This window comes from Carassius carassius, chromosome 39, assembly GCF_963082965.1.
Source record: "Carassius carassius chromosome 39, fCarCar2.1, whole genome shotgun sequence".
Lineage (NCBI taxonomy): Eukaryota > Metazoa > Chordata > Actinopteri > Cypriniformes > Cyprinidae > Carassius > Carassius carassius.
In genome coordinates this window covers 21,383,039-21,402,790 of record NC_081793.1, presented here as the reverse complement: position 1 = coordinate 21,402,790, position 19,752 = coordinate 21,383,039, and the positions used below count along the sequence as shown (strand labels likewise).

General features: G+C 37.0%; 1 protein-coding gene across 6 annotated transcripts in view; it reads right to left on the bottom strand.

Moving 5' to 3' along the window:
* The window catches only part of LOC132121609 (RNA binding protein fox-1 homolog 3-like), a 442,423-nt gene that overhangs the window by 138,449 nt on the left and 284,222 nt on the right, over positions 1-19,752 (bottom strand). For all 6 annotated transcript variants that reach the window (XM_059531196.1, XM_059531194.1, XM_059531195.1 and 3 more), the window contains one exon: positions 3,344-3,465. In XM_059531196.1, coding sequence (XP_059387179.1) covers positions 3,344-3,465 — 122 coding nt within the window. The remainder of the gene's footprint in view (positions 1-3,343; positions 3,466-19,752) is intronic.

Genomic DNA, 19,752 nt, shown 5'->3' with positions numbered 1-19,752 from the left:
CACTTTGCTCTGATGTGGTGCAAGGAAAGAGAAGGACAGATAGACAGAGGAATATAGAAAAAATCCAGATCCATTACATGCATTCAGCCAAACTGCTCACTTTATCCGCACACAATCATGCACATCTCACCCTGCCTGCAGCAACTAACGCCCTCTTCGCCCCACCTGTGTATAGATGTCAAGCGGCGTGAAGTGTAAAGGTGGTATTTTTCTTCTTTAAGCAGGGCAGATGGGCAAGGTTTGGTCTGAGCAGGTCCAGGCTGAGCCAGTGGCCAAGCCAGACTGTCTTAATTAGGAGCTGGCTGCTGCCAACAGCAGGTGAACACATCTGGGATGCCATATTGGCCGCAAGCGCAGCAGGTCTTAGAAATAGTGCAAGCCTTGTAATATTCAATGGGAGCAGAAACAAGTGATTCCCCTTTTTTTAACACCCATACTACAACCCAAAAGTGAGCAGCAATACATCTACATGCCACAAAGAGTCAAGCTTCCACGCTGCGTGTGCCTGTCAGATATTAAAAGTCTCTGTCTTTGGAGGTTTGCGTTCGTTCTGTGTGCTGCCAAGGCCCAAACAGCCCCAGAGTGCTATCAATTACACACATTCTGCTGAAAAGCTGAAATTAAGCTCTGATCGCAGTCCGACAGGATTCAGCAGTATGTGTGCATCTGTGCAATGGCGATTGGATGTTCGCATTTCCTTTGTCCCCTGTACCTGCCCTCCACTGCCTTTGTTTGGAAAGAAGATGACACAATCACAGCGTGTCGCACTTAAAGCACCTTATAATGAAGTTGAGTCCTCCCTTCTGTGCGAACACACACACACACACACACGCTATCAGGCATGTTCGCCCCACTGAGCTATACCTTCCTCATCAGTGCTTTACTCAACATCATCATTTCTGCCTCTATAAACTCAATGGAGCTGCATGCCCCTCTCCTTCTCTCTCAAAGCACTCCCTTCCAATTACCGTGCCAGTTCATTTATTCATTAACCCCACAAAGAAAATTGAGGGAGACTTAATTCAAAAACAACCGCCCTCCATTTCTCTCCATCTTGTGGGGAGACTCGATTCTCCAAACATGTTCAAGTGACTTAATCTGGTTAAGGTGCAGTTTAGCATCTGCAGTGGAGTTGGTGGGGGGATTGAGAAACAGATTGGCATGCAAGTCCATTTTCAATAAAAGCACATTCCAATGACCAAACCGGTACCGGAAGTGACATGCATGGATGCATGGACTGATCAAAAAACAAGCAGATAAAAGGCAAGGCACTTTTTTTGCTTGATTACAGAGGCATTGACTAATTCACTTAATTTGTCAAAAAGGAATGTGGTTTGGAACTGAGGCAGAACTCATTTATAGTGATTTGAGAGGTAGCATGCTGATCCACTTAAACGCTAAATGTGCTTTAGCTATTTGAAGCATTGTATTTCCAAATGCCATTAGCAAAATTTCTTATCTCCAAAAATGGAGAGTAAAATTAAAGTTTGGGAAAAGTAAAAGTTGGAAAATGTAATTGCTTTGAGCCTTCCAGCTACGGCAACCAACATTCAATCTAAATTAAGTAAATACTGTAAAGCCAAATTAGGCCCTGGACTATAAATGATTTACTACTTAAATAAATTCAACAAAAAAAAGCAATCTTGTCTATCTGTGCTGCATAAAGCCAGTAGAATTTAGAATGTTTTTCTGTCAGGAATGTCACTCATGGAGTTCTAACATAGTCATATTCACAAGCATAAAAGACAAATGGGTCACACTTTATTTTAAGGTCCAATTCTTGCTATTAACGAACCATTAAATACGACATTTGCTTCAATAAACTGCTAATTTGCTGATTATAAATAGTTAGTAAGGTAGTTGTTGAATTTAGGTATTAGGCAGGATTAGGTATGTAGAATATGGTAATTTAAAATAAATGCTTTATACGTGTTAAGAAACCAATATGTTAATATGCCAATATGTTAATTATAAGCATGCTAATAAGCAACTAGTTAATAGAGAGAATTGGTCCCTATACTAAAGTGTTACCGACAAATGGGACTTTACTGTAATACTTGGAGAAAGCAGTCCATTTCCTGTTTAAAAAAAAACATCTTAAAACAGTCTGAGCTTATTCACTGGTCTTTCTGGACTTACAGTACTTAGCACTTTTCAGCAGGTCAGGCTGGGACACCAAATTGCTATCCAGCTAAGCACCAGCTTGGCTAGGCTGGGAGGACCAGCTTGGAAGACCAGCAAACCAGTTAAGGCTAGCCCCAAGGCCTTTACTAACTATCATGAGCTGTGACATGAAGGGAAGGTGGAAAGGGCCCATTTACACTTTTAAGGGCCATCCAAAAAACTTACTAGTGGCAAAAATCTAATTAAATTTAATTAAATGATTAGGAATTATATGTTGATGGCAAAACAGTTCATTTAGTAATTATACATGGCTACTTATAAATGTCTCTCAAGATTTCTTCCCACAGAACAGAATAGTGCACCATCATATTTCGTGTAAAGTCAATTAGTATTCCTAATAATGTGTGGGAAAGAACTGTGTGGAATGTGTGCAAGCTTGTTTGTTTGCCATAAATTTAAGACAACCATAAAAAAAATATGATAATATTAATATATGGGGAAAAAAATTCACATTCTGACCTGAATCAAATGATGTTACATTCTCCCAGTAGACAACAGTTGAACTACATCCCAATTCTGAGGATAAAGTTTTTGTTTGAATCACGTCTACATGCTCAATTGGCAAAGCAACGAAAAACAAGTTCCCTCAGAGATTTATACTTCTGATCCTTCAAATCCTTTTTTATTTTAATCGAGTACAAGGCAGTGAATTGCTCCAGCTCTGCCTCCTCCCTGTCCTTCCCTTCCTGCATGCTAATATTGTTTGACATATTTCGGAGGAAGATGGAGTATCAATATTTATCAATTCCAAATAGATAGAAGCACTGACATGCGCTAAGATTACAGTTTAATTAAAACTTGAGTAGCCAACTAATATTCAGTTCTTAAACAGACACATCATATACCAATGCATTATCTACTCATTTATATCTTGCATCACTGAGGAAGAAGGCAGAGAGGGAAATCAGCAAGGCGTTCATGACATGCGGCTGCAAGATCATACCCATTCCCTTTCTACTGCTGTTCTCTGTGTTTGGGCATTGCTGTCAGAGCAGAAGCTAAAATAAACCTAGCCACAATGGTCTGTATAAAAAATGGATACCACTAGCTCAAGTCCTGCCCAGCCAAAACACAAGTGATGTCAAATTCCACCTGCCAGCAGAGAGGCAGTACCAGCCATGCCACCAATCTGGAAAACACAAAGAAGGCCTCCACTTACCAGTCTTGTGACAAGGGGCACCCCGAAATGCCAGAAGTGATCGTTCAGTAGCCCACTATACACTACGTTTCCAAAGAGAGCAATGCTTCCTGATTTACACAGCCCGTTTCCTGGTTTAGTTTCTGCAGAAGGAGGAAATACAATTAAGGAATATTTGGAACAGATTAAATAGCAATATACAATGACTAGAAACTAATAATAATAATAATAATGATAAAAGATAAATGAAGATGGGAGAGAAGAAGTTCTAAATAAAAAATTAAGGTATGATGTAAAGAAATAAAAAGAATGGAAATAGGATGCAAGAAGAAAAGTGAAAAAAAGAAAGAAAGAAAGAAAGAAAATTAAATATGGAGAAAAAGTCAGGAGAGTGGAAGGAAAAAAGAAAGGAAGGAAAAAACAAAAAAACAAAAGGAAGAATGGAAAGGAGGGAGGGAGGAAAACAAAGGGATTATTAAAGGAAGGAAAAACAAAACAACGCTGGAAAGAAGGACAAAATAAAGAAAGGAAGTAAAAATTAAAGGCTATGGAAAGGAAGGAATAAGGTAAGGAAAACAATGAAAGGAAGAAAGAAAGGAAAGAGAAATAAAGAAGGAAGCATGGAAGGGAGAAAGAAAAACAAAGCAATTTAGTAATAAAAGAAAAATGAAAGACTGTATGAAGGATGGAAGGAAAGAAAGATGAGGAAAAAAGTACGAAGGAAGGAGAGGAGAATTTAAGGAACAAAGGGGAAAAAAATCAACTGAATGGAAATAAGTAAATAAGGATGGAAGGAGGAGAAAAAAAACAATGATTCCAAATGGAAAAGACAAATGTTTCTTTGACAATGTCAATATGTCACATCCATAAGTCATCAGTCTGTGTGTGAGAGGGACAATGAGAACTTGGAAATCATCAGTGGGGTCACTCCTGCTTACACAGCAAAGCAAACTAACAGCTGCTTTCAACCTCCTTTGGGTAACACATATACTCACAATGATCAGTACTCACAAAGACAAAAATAAAACATGACTGACATTACACACACACACACACACACACACACACACACACACACACACACACACACACACACCATATACCACCAGTTCAGCTTAAAAAAATCCCCATTCCCCCAGTCTGTATGCGGACCCAGAGAAGTGCATGTGAAGATTGTAATGTGTATTAAATTATTCCCTATAAATGTCAAGTACAGCAAAAATATGCATTATGCCTCAAAACAATAGTGAAGCGCATATTGTGGAGTGCACCACAGCAAGCCATGCATTCATTATTGAAAAACAAAAAGTAAAAAGGCCCATTAAAATGTCACTTGTGCTCTTTGTGGCTGTGGCAGCACATGAGTTTTAGTGTTATAAATGGGCCTTGCGTTATTGTTTATGGTGGCTGCTAGCCGCAGGCTACTCGGCGGTGACTGTAAAGTCCACGGATCACACACCATGAGCCTCCGATGCCGCTCCCTCCCTCTCTATACATCACCCCATGAATATTCATGCTACAGGGCCTTGCTCCAGCCAATTGATCACAACTATAACGCATTTATATCCATGATACATGTGGCTGATTTTTTTGGTGTCTAGGAATAAAAAGATATGGCCTAATTAGCAATAAAACAGCCGCTTCGCCATAGATTTGGAGGCCGAATGGCGCTCCTGCTCTTTTCGCAGGTGATGTAATTCAGACAGTGGCGCGTTGCATCACAGGAACATGTCGTAAGGTGAGACTAGAGGCGGGGAAGGATGGCTGTCATAGCATTTGAGGCTTCCCTGCTGTCTGCTGGCACCGGTTGAAGCTCCTTTGGCATCCGTGGGCATTTTTCTCACTATGCCTCACCTGTGATTAATTATTGACGGTGAGATGAGGATGCAGTAAAGTAAAGCTGCACTGACATGCTACACTGCAGATACATTACAACAACCCCACAGGCTGCTTCACTATCTCTTCACTGTCTTTTTTTCTTCCATTTCCCTGGTTTTCCCTCATGCGCTTTGTCTTTAAAGCCCTCTTCTCTCTCTCTAACTCTCTCTCTCTCTCTCTCTGACAACCTTTCTTAACTCTCTCTATCTCACTCTGCCCTGCAGTTTGGCAAATTTGACAAGAGCTTTAAAAACTGAGCGAAATGTCAAAGTTGTCATAAACAGTGTGTGAGAGGGGGTATTTTTGGTTTGATAAGGAGGCAATAAGAGTTTGATTTAAGGCAGAAAAGAGTGTCATCACATCTAAATCTGCCATCTGAATATCTCCGTCCAGGGTTTGTTGGTGCGTCGCTGTGCACTCATTCAGATGAATGGGGGAGTTTAGGTTGAAATTGAGACTGTATTATCTCGCATTTCTCTGCAAGGATGACAATAAGTGCCGTAAAAGGTCCCTGCTTGATCTGTGGGGAAGCACCTGGCTTTGAATCTCAAGTGCAATTTGAGAGAGAGAGGAGGATTCTAGGACCATGGTAACATGATAATAAGACAAGAAACATAAACAGAAAGCTCTATAAATGTGGAAATAAATCACATAGCAATGGCTTTAACTGGAAAACAAATGTTCTTGTTTGTATTGCATAAAAAAAAAAGAAAAGAAAATGAACAAATGATAGACCTCTTTTTCTCAGAACCGACTTTTCAAGTTCACACAGGTATCATGGCACAGTAAACATAGGTGCATTCTCATATTCCACAATTAATTTTAAAATCCAAAGATGAGATCCAATAAGATCCAGTGTTTATTCTAGCCAGCGATTCCTGCACCACTTTTCATTGTTGATGCAACTCACCCCACTGTTAAATATATTGTACAATTCAGAGGCAAGATAATTGATATTTAATATGTGTATGCAATCTAAATTGAAAGTGAAATAAATACTTCAGTCACCAGTAGGTGGGGACAAATGATTGAGTGCATCAGTGAATCATTAATTCAGCTGTTTTGTTCAAATCGCTGATTCTGTGTCTTGCTGTATAAGAGCACACACATCAAATGCATCTTCATGTATTTTTCTAAATATCAGCACAGCTATAATTATTTGTTAATCTTTCTGCTATACTTAAAAATGTCATGTTTAATTAAATGTGTTACTTGCCATTTATTTGTCCTTTTTTGTTTCAAAGTAAATCCTATTTTTTTTTCCAAGGTTTGCAAAAGAAATTCAATGCAAGCTTATTTTAATTGTCAATTTTCTTTGGTTAAAAAGCATTGTAACACCATAGTTTGGGCCCCTTTTGTTCATTTTAAAAATGTATATTTTAATGTAGCAAATGAAATGTTCCATTTATAATTGACAGCAATAGCTGAAAGAGGTAGCATGCCACTAGAACTACAAATTAACAAAATAACAGAAAATTAATCAAATACTGAAGATCCAATAACATTTAACCACCAGAATGTGTCCAAATATCTACGTATATATGTATTGTTTTAGAATTCAAAACAATGTTTTGGTTGAGAAGTGTGCTTGCAATATCTTTCTCTAAAACGGATGACACATGGTTTGACATTTTGCTGTGTAATGCACTGACATTCATACATTTTTAAATGTGGTCCAAGTGCCCAAATACGTTAAGGGGCAACTGTATAAAAATAACTACCTACAGCACTGCAAAATATATCAAAATCTTCCTCTTGTTATTGCCAAGTGAGCAACAGGGATGACATAATGTCTGCCTTCCTCCGGCTGAAAGCTTCCTCCCACGAGCCCTCTGGCTCTGGTAGTGGGCATCCTGTCCTGGGCCTGTGCTTCCATTAGCCACACTGACCCGGATCTGTTCTGGCATCGCTCTGATACTAGACCGGTGGACATGACCCTTCCTCTCAGCAGGGCAGCTCTGTCAGGACCTCTGTCCAACCCAAACACACCAGCCACACCAGCCTGTCCATATGGCAGTCTCACCCTGCCTGTTTCTGGGCCAGAGCCTGATTCACAAGGGCTGGAGAAAAAGAAGTCCTCTTCTTCCAGAGCCCTCTCCAGGGCATCTCAATGCCTCTCCAAACGATGTATTCATTACCCCTCCTGCATCCCAGGGGATGCTCAAAAGCCTTGTTTCAGAGCGGGGAGTGTGGCTGTGTCTGTTTAAACACTGCTCCAGTCCTACTTAATCATGTGCAGTTGGAGGGGTAGTCCGTGCCGGCACTCTGATTAATACAGCATGAAGCTATGGCGGCAGACATAGCTTCAAGGGACGTGAAACATTAATAACTGTATGCTGCCACTGTTTCTGCTGCTACCTCCGCCTTCCTGAATTCTAGAGAGACCATGAGTACAAACACACACAAATACCAACTCAATAGGTGTCATGTAGCCGGGATGCTGTAAATATCATCATGGGAACACTGGCCCAGAGATTCATCTCTAGTAATTGGATTAGATCAGGAATTTTTTTAATTGATGCAATTTGTCAATCAGACTAATCATGACTAATCATTATACTTTGTGGTTGATAGGTTCACAATAGTGAAATATCATGGTCATAATCATTGTCAACCTCATTATCAACAATAAAAACATATTTTCATAATTTACAGTGGGGTCTTGTGATGGAAATTAAACTATAAACTTTACTGTATATTGACTTCTATAGTCACTTTTCGTATTATGTTTCAATGTTTTGTCTGCTAAAATAAAGGGGCTGGGCCCACTACTTAAAATTGTTAAAAACATTGTTATTTTAAAAATTATGAATAATTTTAATATATTAATAAATATTACTTAATTAAAATGCTAAAAATATACAATGAAAATCTAACTGAAATCAACATTTATTTATTTTTTTTGCTCTTCGAAGACTAATGTTTTTATTAAAGAAGATACTGTTCTTAAAACTTCTTGAATCACAAATTTAATTATGGTTAATTAATTAAGCTATTCTGGCACACTCTCCGATTAATAATAATAATTATAAAAATAATAACCATCACAATAATTAAAGGACTACTATTTAATATTAACTACACTGTTTAAAAAAAAATCCAGGAATTTTTATGGTGCAATGTTCAAAATACAGGTGAAACACCTGTAAAAAAACCACACACACACACACACACACACACACACACACACACACACACACACACACACACACACACACACACACACACACACACACACACACACACACATACATACAGTATATACAGTACAGACCAAAAGTTTGGAAACATTACTATTTTTAATGTTGTTGAAAGAAGTTTCTTCTGCTCATCAAGCCTGCATTTATTTGATCAAAAATACAGAAAAAATTTAATATTGTGATATATTATTACAATTTAAAAAATTGTTTTTAAATTTATTATACTTTAAATTATCATTTATTTATGTGATGCAAAGCTGAATTTTTAGGATCATTATCACATGATCCTTTAGAAATTATTCTAATATGATGATTCATCATCAAAGTTGGAAACAGTTCTGCTGCTTAATATTTTTTCAGAACATGTGATACTTTTTTAGGATACTTTGATGAATAATAAAAAAAAAAAAATTAGAAAAAAAGAAGCTATGTTTTTAAAATATAAATATTTTGTAATAACAATATACACTACTGGTCAGTAATTTGGGGTCAGTAATTTTTAAAAATAAAATCAATACTTTTATTCAGCAAGGATGTGTTAAATTGATAAAAAGTGATAGTAAAGAAAATATATTATTAGATTATATATTATTAAAAAAAAAATTAAATTTTGAATAAATGCAGTTCTTTTTAACCTTTTATTCATCAAATATATTAGACAACAGAACTGTTTCCAACACTCATAATAAATCAGAATATTAGAATGATTTCTAAATAATCATGTGATAAACTGGATGTTACATGATTCCTTCATGATAATACAACACATTTTACCCTGTTTTTACAGTTTTTACAGTGTATATATATTTAGATATAGAATATTATGTTGGACAGCGGAGAACTGATGTTAAGAACCATTGATATACACATTTATTTATGTGTTCATTATTTAAAGGAATTCATGGCTTTAAAGGAGCACTGAGAAAAAACATGGAAAATCAAATGATTGTTCCATGGCACAGAGCTAATATAATGCTGGTAGTCTGGATGTATGTACATTGAGATTTTGACTTATCTGTATTAAACCCAGCAAAGCCAGGGGAGAGACTTTTTGCACTTGAGCGCACTATTGACGAGAACACTAAATAAATACAATGTCATCAGCCGAGCACTAAATATGCTGAGGTCTCCAACCTGAAATTAAAAATCAACCAGAAGGCAATATTGATGGAACAGGGGAAGTGATAGAATCGAGCAAAATGAGCTTTTGAAACTTTCTCCCTGCCATAGTTGGGTGATGATTGCTGTGTGTGGGGTTGCTATTTTACCGCATGATAAAAAATGACTCGCGCCCACTGCTCGTTTCTTTGTTTCCACCCTTTTGCTTTACGATTCTCCCATGTGTCGAGTCTCGCAATGGTACGGTCCGGCATAATTTATTAAAATATGAGTAAATCAATGGTTGTTGTCCTCATTGATTATTTTGAAATCATAAAAGAGCCTTGACAAGAAATGCAGAGTAATACAATTTAATTAAACTGCATACCCTCCCCCTGTGCAGCCGCCTGATTAAAGTGGCAGTCAAATAAAACAGCATTTAATTGGCATACAACTCAGAAGCTGTTTGCATGTTTATTTAACATTGGGGAGTATTAATAAAAAATTAGAACCCTAATTGGCCTAACTTGTGCAGGCAAGAGCAAGTTCCTGGCTCCACTTCCCCCAACAGTTTAATGGACTGTGACTGAAAAATAATCCCAGGCTAGTTTAATATTTCTGCAGTCATATTTGATGAAAATCCCTGCTCCCATTGGCCAAGAGCCACACATTAAAAAGCAATCATGGATACCTGGGCCTGCTGGTAAGAAACCCCAGTGGAACGGACCACATGGAGCGGCCTGGCAGAGAGAACTGTCCCAGCAGGGGGAGGACGAGGATCATTAGCGTTTTGCATATCTCCATTGTGCCATTCCACAGGTTCATCCCCAGCCAGCACCCCCCCCCCCCCAACACTTCAGAGCCCCATGTCATCCCACTGGCATGCTACCAGAGACAGCTATATTGTATAGCAAGAGCGGCAACTAGATTTAGAAGGAAAGAAAACACCAAGAAAGAAATAAAGCGAGCTGCGAGTGTAGTCTGCATACTGCTGAGGACTCTTTCCTCCTTGCCGCTCTTTCTTGATCTGCTCTGTTTTGTCACCCACAGCTGCCAGAAGATTCCCAGGAGTCAAGAGTCACGCAGAACCTGATTTTACCAAGTGAGACATGTTCCTGGGACAACATTCTGATTAACCGATCAGATTTGAAGAACCAGTTTATAGATTTTGTGAAGTTTATTCTTAAAATCACTGTTTGGTGCTTGTACATCATCAGTGACATTCATCTATCATTTCCTCTGATTTTAGGGATTACTCATGGTTAGGGTTAGGTTTAGGTGTAGGGAAATGGTCAAGAATAAATTTTTGGAGTAAAATGTTGTTCCAGGTTCAACAAAATATGTTGACCTAGGAACACATCTAACTCAGCAAAATCAGGACGTGCCAAGAGTTACAGAGGCTTCGAGTTCAAACTCCTCTGTCAGTTTTCATTAACGGTCTGTGTGTGTGTGTGTGTGTGTGAGAGAGAGAGAGAGAGAGAGAGAGAATTCTGAGGATGACAGTAACTGAGAAATGTTGTAAGGTGATGAAAGCACATAATGAATCTAATGGCTACTCGCTGGAATAGGGATGTAAATAGTGTGTGACAATATAATCACAATGGTAACGATAAGCACTAAACTCAGTTTAGATGACATTTTTAGAACTATTTTGCAGCTCATTGTGCATTAAAATAAAATAACAGTTGCAAAACTTCTACAAATATAGACATAAAATCTAAAATGACCAATTAAAGCAAATGAAAAGCTTTTTATGCAAGTTTAAAATATTCTTCTTTATTGACTTCTAAAACCATTCACTATAGAGTAGCATAGAGTTTGCCTGGGTTTTTTTTAGATTAAATGGTGCTTATCTCTATTTTTAGTATATAATGGATAACAGTGGTTTCTTATTGAATCTTATGATTATTATTTTGCAATCAGTGGTTTACTAGCTTTGCTTTAGGACCCAGGTTTTACTTTGAATTATTATTATTTATTTATTTATTCCCCCCAGGAAATCCGTCTTTTGATCAATTTATTTCATCATTGCTAAATAAAATTTTCTATTCCTTTTATATTAAAATAAAAACCTTACTGACCCCAACATTTCAACAGTAGAGTACATAAATACCATCACATTTATCATAAATTACACCATCTTATTCATTTTATCATTGCCTTCCCCCCACCCTCTCTACAAACAGGGCTGACCTGCCACCAGTCGAGAACCACTGTAATACGTTTTAATGCATTGATTTTGAAAACATGATAAACGCACACATATTAAAAGTCACATTCAAAGTCTTAAATGGAGGAAGTGCCTTTCAATGTGTGTGAGTGAATATGGCCATGCATGTGTGTGCTTGTGTGTAAGTCACAAATAATGTGATCCCTTTGCTAGCCTCAGGATACCTTGTATTGGAAAATCCAGCACAGGAGGTCTAATTGAGGAGCTTGGGGAGAGGGTCTATTAAAGATCAAAGCTGATTGATTGGGCCTGACCTGACAACCTGTGTTCTCCTGTGAACTGACCACATGGAGCCATTCCCTTAACAAAACCAGGGTTAGGAAGGACCAACACACACACACACACAAAACACACACACACACACACACACACACACACACACACACACACACACACACACACACACACGCATGCACGCACACACACACACACACACACACACACACACACACACACACACACACACACACACACACACACACTCTCTCTCTATCTCTCTCTCTGAAGACAAACGCACAAACATTCAAAGATAAAAAGAAGTGATCTTTAGATCCAGAGTTGGAGGCTTTGGCAAATTAAATGACTGTGACACATCCTGTCTGGCATCACAAAGGGAATTCAACGTTATCATCCCAGTAAAAAAAAAAAAAATCATAATTCATGCAGGTTTAAAATCAGCCAATGACAGGGAATGTGTTTGATGTTTCAGGCCCATAAAACTCTATCCAAATAAATCAAAGTGATCTGCCAAAAATATCTATCTATCTATCTATCTATCTATCTATCTATCTATCTATCTATCTATCTATCTATCTATCTATCTATCTATCTATCTATCTATCTATCTATCTATCTATCTATCTATCTATCTATCTATCTATCTATCTATCTATCTATCTATCTATCTATCTATCTATCAGGGCTGTCACTTTTGTGAAAAAATCATTTTCGATTTTTAAGACATAAGTGTTCGTTGAATCGATTGTAAAATCGATTTTCCATGTCAAAAAAAAAGACGTTTCCTTTTTCAACTTCAAATAACGGAAGAACGTAAAGAGAGCGCTGGAAACGCAAACAAAAAACATCACTGCAGGCTTCAACTCGGCTGCATTTATGATTTAGGCAATTCAAAAATCTCCAAGATTATTTTAAATAATGATTCAATTCATTTCAAACAACTGTTCAAAAATCAAACTTTAAATGGACCTGAGAAACAGGCCATGTGTGTTTTTTTATTGAACGTAACCGACACTTAGTCTAGGCGGCACTAGGCAGCACTAGTCAGGCATATTGAAATGTGCAAAAAGTTACAAATTTATTGGACAGGAAAAAAAGTCAACATTTTCGGGGTCCAGAGCATTTTCATTTTCGGGGTTTATTCACTATATGTCCAGCTGTTGAGTAGACGCGCTCCGACCACACTGATTTCCCAGGGACACTCAGGTACAGCTGCGCAAGGTGGGGGTATTACTGCCAATCTTCCACCACAAAAGCCGGTCACTGTCAGCTTGCAATGGTCCTTTTCATAACTCAGAATCTCCTGTAATTAGATGCGCGAATGAGGCGAATTCGCGTCTTCCGCACCGCGAGGCCTCCAGACGAGACCTTTCGACTTATAGGAGCGTAAAATTACTGGTATTTTCTGTCTAGCTTTCGCAATCTATCCATCCATCCATCCATCCATCCATGCAACTTTTTCCACCTCAATTCATATTCAGTTTAAATTCAGGAATTGAACTGGATTTTAAAAGACATTCTCAATTCAATTCTGAATGGTGCAACACCCTTACTTTGATTGGCTGTTCTTCGTAAGTGTATTTTATTTTATAGGACAAGTGTCTTGACAAGGACTCCTGGAGGACCTTGATTACGCAACTCATTACCTCGTGCCACAATTGACTGACAGCTGTCAAGAAAGGGTTAAGGTTGTTTTGTTAGGCGGTACACAGGTCACTGTAGTGAGTTTATAATGTATGCCCACCATCACTGAAAAAGACTTGATGAGGTATTTATGAAGAGTCTTAACACAACAAGTTATCAAGGCTTCAAAAAGCTTAAAGTTCTAAGATCTCACAAAAACTTACCAAAAAAAGATCAAAACCTATAAAACCAAATAAAAAGTGGTAATTGGGTATGGGAATCTTGGAATCTCAAAGAATCTCCATGCATTCTTCATCATTATAGTCATTACACTTTAGGTGCTGGAAAAGCAAAGTGCCTCTGTTTTCTTCCAAGGCTGTCCTCCAGGCCAGCCTGCCGCTCGCCAAGCATCAATCAAGTGGTGTGTCCTGGCATAGAACCGATCGATGGCCAACACAGCATCTCACTGATAGAAGACATCTCCTGACTAAGATATAGCATAACTTTTCTGCTGCCTAGTCCAGCAATAGTCTCCAAGGTCAATGGGAGGCGTTCAAGATAGCAGCGTTGCACGAATCCTGGGGTTTGAAGACAATGTGCATACCAGAGAAATCGTTAAATACATAATGGGCATCTCAAAAGCAGGGCCCCCTGACGGGAGCCATCTTATGCATGAAGTTCTGATCTTGGCTGACTGAGAGGCCAAACTAATCTGACCCCTACAAGACAGCTAATAGGTATTTTAGTTACACCACTTTAATTACATGCATATAAGTCTTATAATATATATATATATATATATATATATATATATATATATATATATATATATATATATATATATATATATATATTTATTTTTTTATTTTTTTATTTTTTTTCTGAAACCATTCAATTGTTTGCTTAAACGCAGTACATGTAGCAAGGGCTTTTAAATAATATAATAAATAAAAATAAAACAGATAGAATAGAAAAAGAATAGAGCAAGCTAGTGTCACAAATACATAAATATGCATTAGTGAAATATAGTTACAGTTATGATAATTATGTATTTATACAGCAGGATATGGATAAATTTAAAATAAATATTTATTGTATTTGTGACTATATCTCCTAAATTCATATTTATTTCACATAATTGTAACGATATTTAGCCAATGCATGTTGTTTTGTGTGACCATAATGCATTTTCACAAATGCATGTGCATTGGTTCACAACTGTGTAAACCACACGTACAGTAAATAAACATGCATTTGTGAGATATGCAAGTAAAATAAATATGATTCATTCAAATATCTTGGCTTTTTCTAAATCAACTGGTACGTGGAATATGTGGCCTGACACAGCACATACAATCCTATACACAGTATGAAAATGGCCTCTGTGGCCTGTGGCATGAGAGGGGCCATGAGAGCTGGCCATTAGGGAAGAGCTATAGGTATGCACAGGGCTCAGGTAATTAAGTGCAAACGCAGGCAGGGAAAGCAAGCATCCAGATTTATGTGGCGTAATACTGCTCACACTGCATTCCACCACCTCCTCGGCCCAATCTCATAAAGCATTAACTACTGACCATTCAAACTCACTCCATCATTCTCTTTTCAGCTCTTGTTTTTCCACTGCCTAACTCTTATTCTCTCCCTCTCACCCAGTCTTTCTCAGGTACCTCCCCTCCACTGGCATAATATGCCACCTGCCTGTCTGACAATGCCAGGGCAAGACATCAGTAATAGGGAAACACTGGAATAACAAGTTTGTTTTCTCTTTCTTCTATCCCTTGAACCTCATTTTTCACGACAATGCAGATTAAAGCCATATTTGCTCAGGGTCGTGCGGAGGGGGCAATCTTCGATCAGTCTCTCTCATCTTGAGGGGGTTCATAAAACTCATTGGCCCCATATGTTTTGCTATATTGAATCACATGCAGTAGGTTTTGATCAGCATCTAGAAACACAACGTATTTAAGTTACCATGACTGAGTTTGAAAACTCTAACAGACATGGTAATTCACCCTCCAATGAACCTGCTTTAAAAGGACAGTTCACGCAAAAATGCTAATTTTGTCATTATTTTATTTACAAAAAAGGGACAGTGTACATTAATGGACATTAGTGAATGTAAATATACCCAAATTAGCCCAAAGGCTAGTTTTCATTGGTAGTCTATTTGCCAGATGTCATTAGGGCAAGCAAACTATAGGGGAAAAAAACAATAACAATAAGTAATATAAGAAAGAATTATAGAATGAAAATAAACCTTAATAAAAGAGTTTCTATTAAACCAAAAATTAACTCATTTAAATTTGACCCTTTTACATATATGTGTTTTAAAACCAAGACATGAGTCCAAATAAGTAGCCCTACGTATTTATATTCTGAAACAACCTGTAATCTCTCTCCCAAAATTAAAATATCCTGTTTTATATCAGCACTGTGTCCTTTAGAAAAGAACATACAAGCTGTTTTTGATAGGTTTCATTTCAGATAACACTGTTAAGTCAGTATATGATTTTTGCCAGAACATGTCAACTTATTTGCAGCTTCTTCTGAATTTTTACCATGCACCAAAATGACTGTATCTTCAGAATACATTATGATATTAGATTGCTGACACCATGGATAAATCATTAATATACATGCTAAAGAGAACTGGCCCCAAAATGGAGCCTTGTGGAACACCAGTTGAAAGACATCGTGAATTGGATTTATAATTATCATTAATTACTACCTGAGAACGAGAAGAGAGATAAGATTAAATAAAATTTACAACTGAGTAATTTATGTAAAATAATATTATGATTTACAGTATCAAACGTTTTCTGTAAATCGAGAAATACAGCCCCTACCACTCCACCTTTATTCATTAATGCCTTTACCTTTTCAATAAAATAAAAAGTAGCCATTTCTATTGAATGATTTATCCTAAAGGCGAACTGCATCGGACGTGATTGAAAAACTAAATATTAATTTACTCACCCTCCTTTCATTCAAGACTTGAATGCATTTTTTTCTTCCGTGAAATAGTAAAGAAGAAAATCTGAGCAACTTTGTTGGATAAAAGAACAATGCATGGGGACCAGGGGCTGTCATGCTTCAAAAAGCATAAAATAGACCATATAAAATTTTTACTAAATCTTCTGAAAACATGATAGTTTTGTGTTATGAGCAAACCAAAATTTAAGTTCCACTTCAATAGGCTGTTAGAACCAGATCAGGGAGTCGGACTTCAGTCCGAATCATTTAGACAATGAATACTTGTCTTTGTCAGAAATCGCATACTCTCTGAGTGGGTACTTATTTTGAGAAGTAAATACTTTGAGGCATGTGGTATGAATTAATGAATGTTATTGTAATTTGACATACCAGCATCAGTTGTGTTGCTTCACTGATATGTCTACTTCTCTCACAAACTCTCATAAACATACTTTTTCTAGAACAGATGTCAAGATTTCAATGAATAATGGCTTAAATTTTAGTCTGTTCAACACAAAAGCAAGTATGACTTTGTAAAAATTGAAATATAGGTCAGGAGTCATATTGACCATTTTTATGATACTTTTCAGTCATTTGTTCTTATCTAACAGACCAGGTATCTAATAGACCAGAAAGCAAGTAAACAATGACAGAATTTTAAGGTAAATGTTCCTTTAAAAAACCAACAGGAACTGAAACGTCAAACGTGCTCAGTAAAATCAATGTCATATTAAAGCAGTGTTAGATGTGGCAATAAATATCTATGATAACAGAAAGGCTCACGAGAGAGCTCTGACCTGCTGTAATGCCACAGTGCCGCGGAACAGGGGAGTTTGAGGAAACAAAGGGCTCTGGATAACAAAGTAGACAGGTAATCAATAATAACCTCTGATGCTCATAACTGTCTGGTTAGGAACTCTGTCTCCATTTCAGATACTATGCCATCACTTTGTAACAAGAAACAGATGCTTAGAGAGATAACAAGTCAAAGAAATACATCAAATAGAATGGCCATGCTGATCTATACCTCATGATCTGTCTACAATGTACAACCTTGGTCAGGGGAATTTATTAGGGGAATAGCCTGGGTGTGTTTTGCACAATATGTTCATATTATAAAATATAATCAATAAACGTGACACAAAAACAAGAAGAATCCACATTTCCATGAAGCGTCGCCCTTCGGCAAACAAATCACACTTATGGTTTACATCCAGAGGATCGCTGTTGTGAATCTCATTTACAGACAGTAAATTGTCAGAACATTAAGGGATGATGGAGCACCTGCCCTGAACTATGGACCCCAAACATTACAGCTCAAGTCGATGAACTCAACCTCTAATTGCATTATTAAGTGAGATAAGATCCCGTAGATTATTATTAATGGCCGCCCTGTGGGTTAGACTATCGCGAGGTTGGATTATCTATCTACGAGTTTCATAACAAGACTTCTATGCCTCCAGTGCCGCCAAATAAACAGGGAATTCTAATAGAGTTCCATCAGCAAGTATTAGATTATTCATAACAATGCTGCTCGTTGCACACTGCTGGTGTGAGTGTAGTCTGACATTAAACATAGACTGAAGAAAAGAAGCGTTTGCTCTATATGCAGGACCCATTTCCTTAAGACAACCTTCCTTCTCTTCAATAGATGGATAAAGGTATTGAGTGTGCGTTCAGGAGGGACTAATGCTCTCCTCACCTTTCTATATATTCTCATCAATGCACTAATTAATCAAGCAGGCTGGGACATACCACAAAGGGTCACAGTGTCCGCATCCGAAACCGAAGACGTGAATATGTGAATGACGACACAGGTATGTGAAGACATCAAATGAGCACCTTAGATTTAGACAATGTTTAAAAGTTTGGAGTTGGTAAGATTTCAAATTGTTTTCTGATGTTTTCGAAGAGGTAAAAAAAAAAAAAAAGGTTTATTAAGTTTCTTATGCTCACCAAGGCTGTATTTATTTCATCAACATAGAGTAAAAATAGTGATATTGTGAAACTATATATATATATATATATATATATATATATAAACTGCATTGTAAAGTGTAATTTATTCCAAAACTGAATTGCCAACATCTATCCCTCCATTCTTCATAGTTACATGAGCCTTTAGAAATAATTCTGAAATGCTGGTTTGCTGCTCAAGAAACTTCTTATGGACTCCAGTCTTTTGAAAATGTCTATATGGTCTTGCCAAATTATATATTTTTTTTCTCTTAAACAAACTAGTTTCAGACAGGCTACCAATAAATCATAACAGCCGTATAAATGTTAATGTAAAAAGGACAAAAAAATAAATAAAAACATAAATAAATTGTAAATAGCATCCCTTCCCAAATCAAAATTTATAATATAATATATATAAACAATTTCTAATTCTAAAAGAAATAAGGTTTAGAAAGCTTCTCAGGATTCTTCTATAAAATAATTAAAACAAAAGATGGGAAAACACTTTCCGTTTGTATTCTTTCCAAAATATAAATCACTACAAATATGCACTTTTCAGCAGAATTGGGGTTATAAGTAAAAAAAAAAAGTCAATTATTACCAAAATAATAATGATTACAACACACATTTCTTAATACAAATGGCATCACAAGTCAGAAAAACAGGACAAATAAAAAAATTCTGTAACATATATATATAAATAAATCTGCAAATAAAATTAAATTTTTGTTCTTTCCAAAATATTTACATTTACTGACTGCAATATGTGTTTTTCAGTATACTGTATGCTGATGTATTTCCTTGCCACTTGACTTTGTTTCCTCCCTCGGTTCTTTCTGATGTCTGAAGCTGGTTGTAAGACTTTCTTAGCAGGAAGCAGAACTCAACAAAAAATAAAAATAAAATAATTAAATAATAAAGTCAAAAATGCTTTTTTGGATTGTCAGCACTCCTGCTATTGAGTACAGAAACATTATGAGATTTTTCTATATGCTTTAAGTTGGGTCTCTATAAAATGTGTGCTGTACCACTTCCTCCAAATGGCACTGAGGTGTTCATTAGTGCATCTATTCTGAGCTAATGCTAGTGGGGATGGAGTTGTTTGTTGTCACTAGGAACAGGTGAGGGCTTAAATGCATGCGTATACACTTGCCCTGATGAAACTGTATGGACTTTTTAGGGGTTTTTCATCCTTTTTACAAGCCCCTTTGAAGAGAGAAAGCAGAGTCATT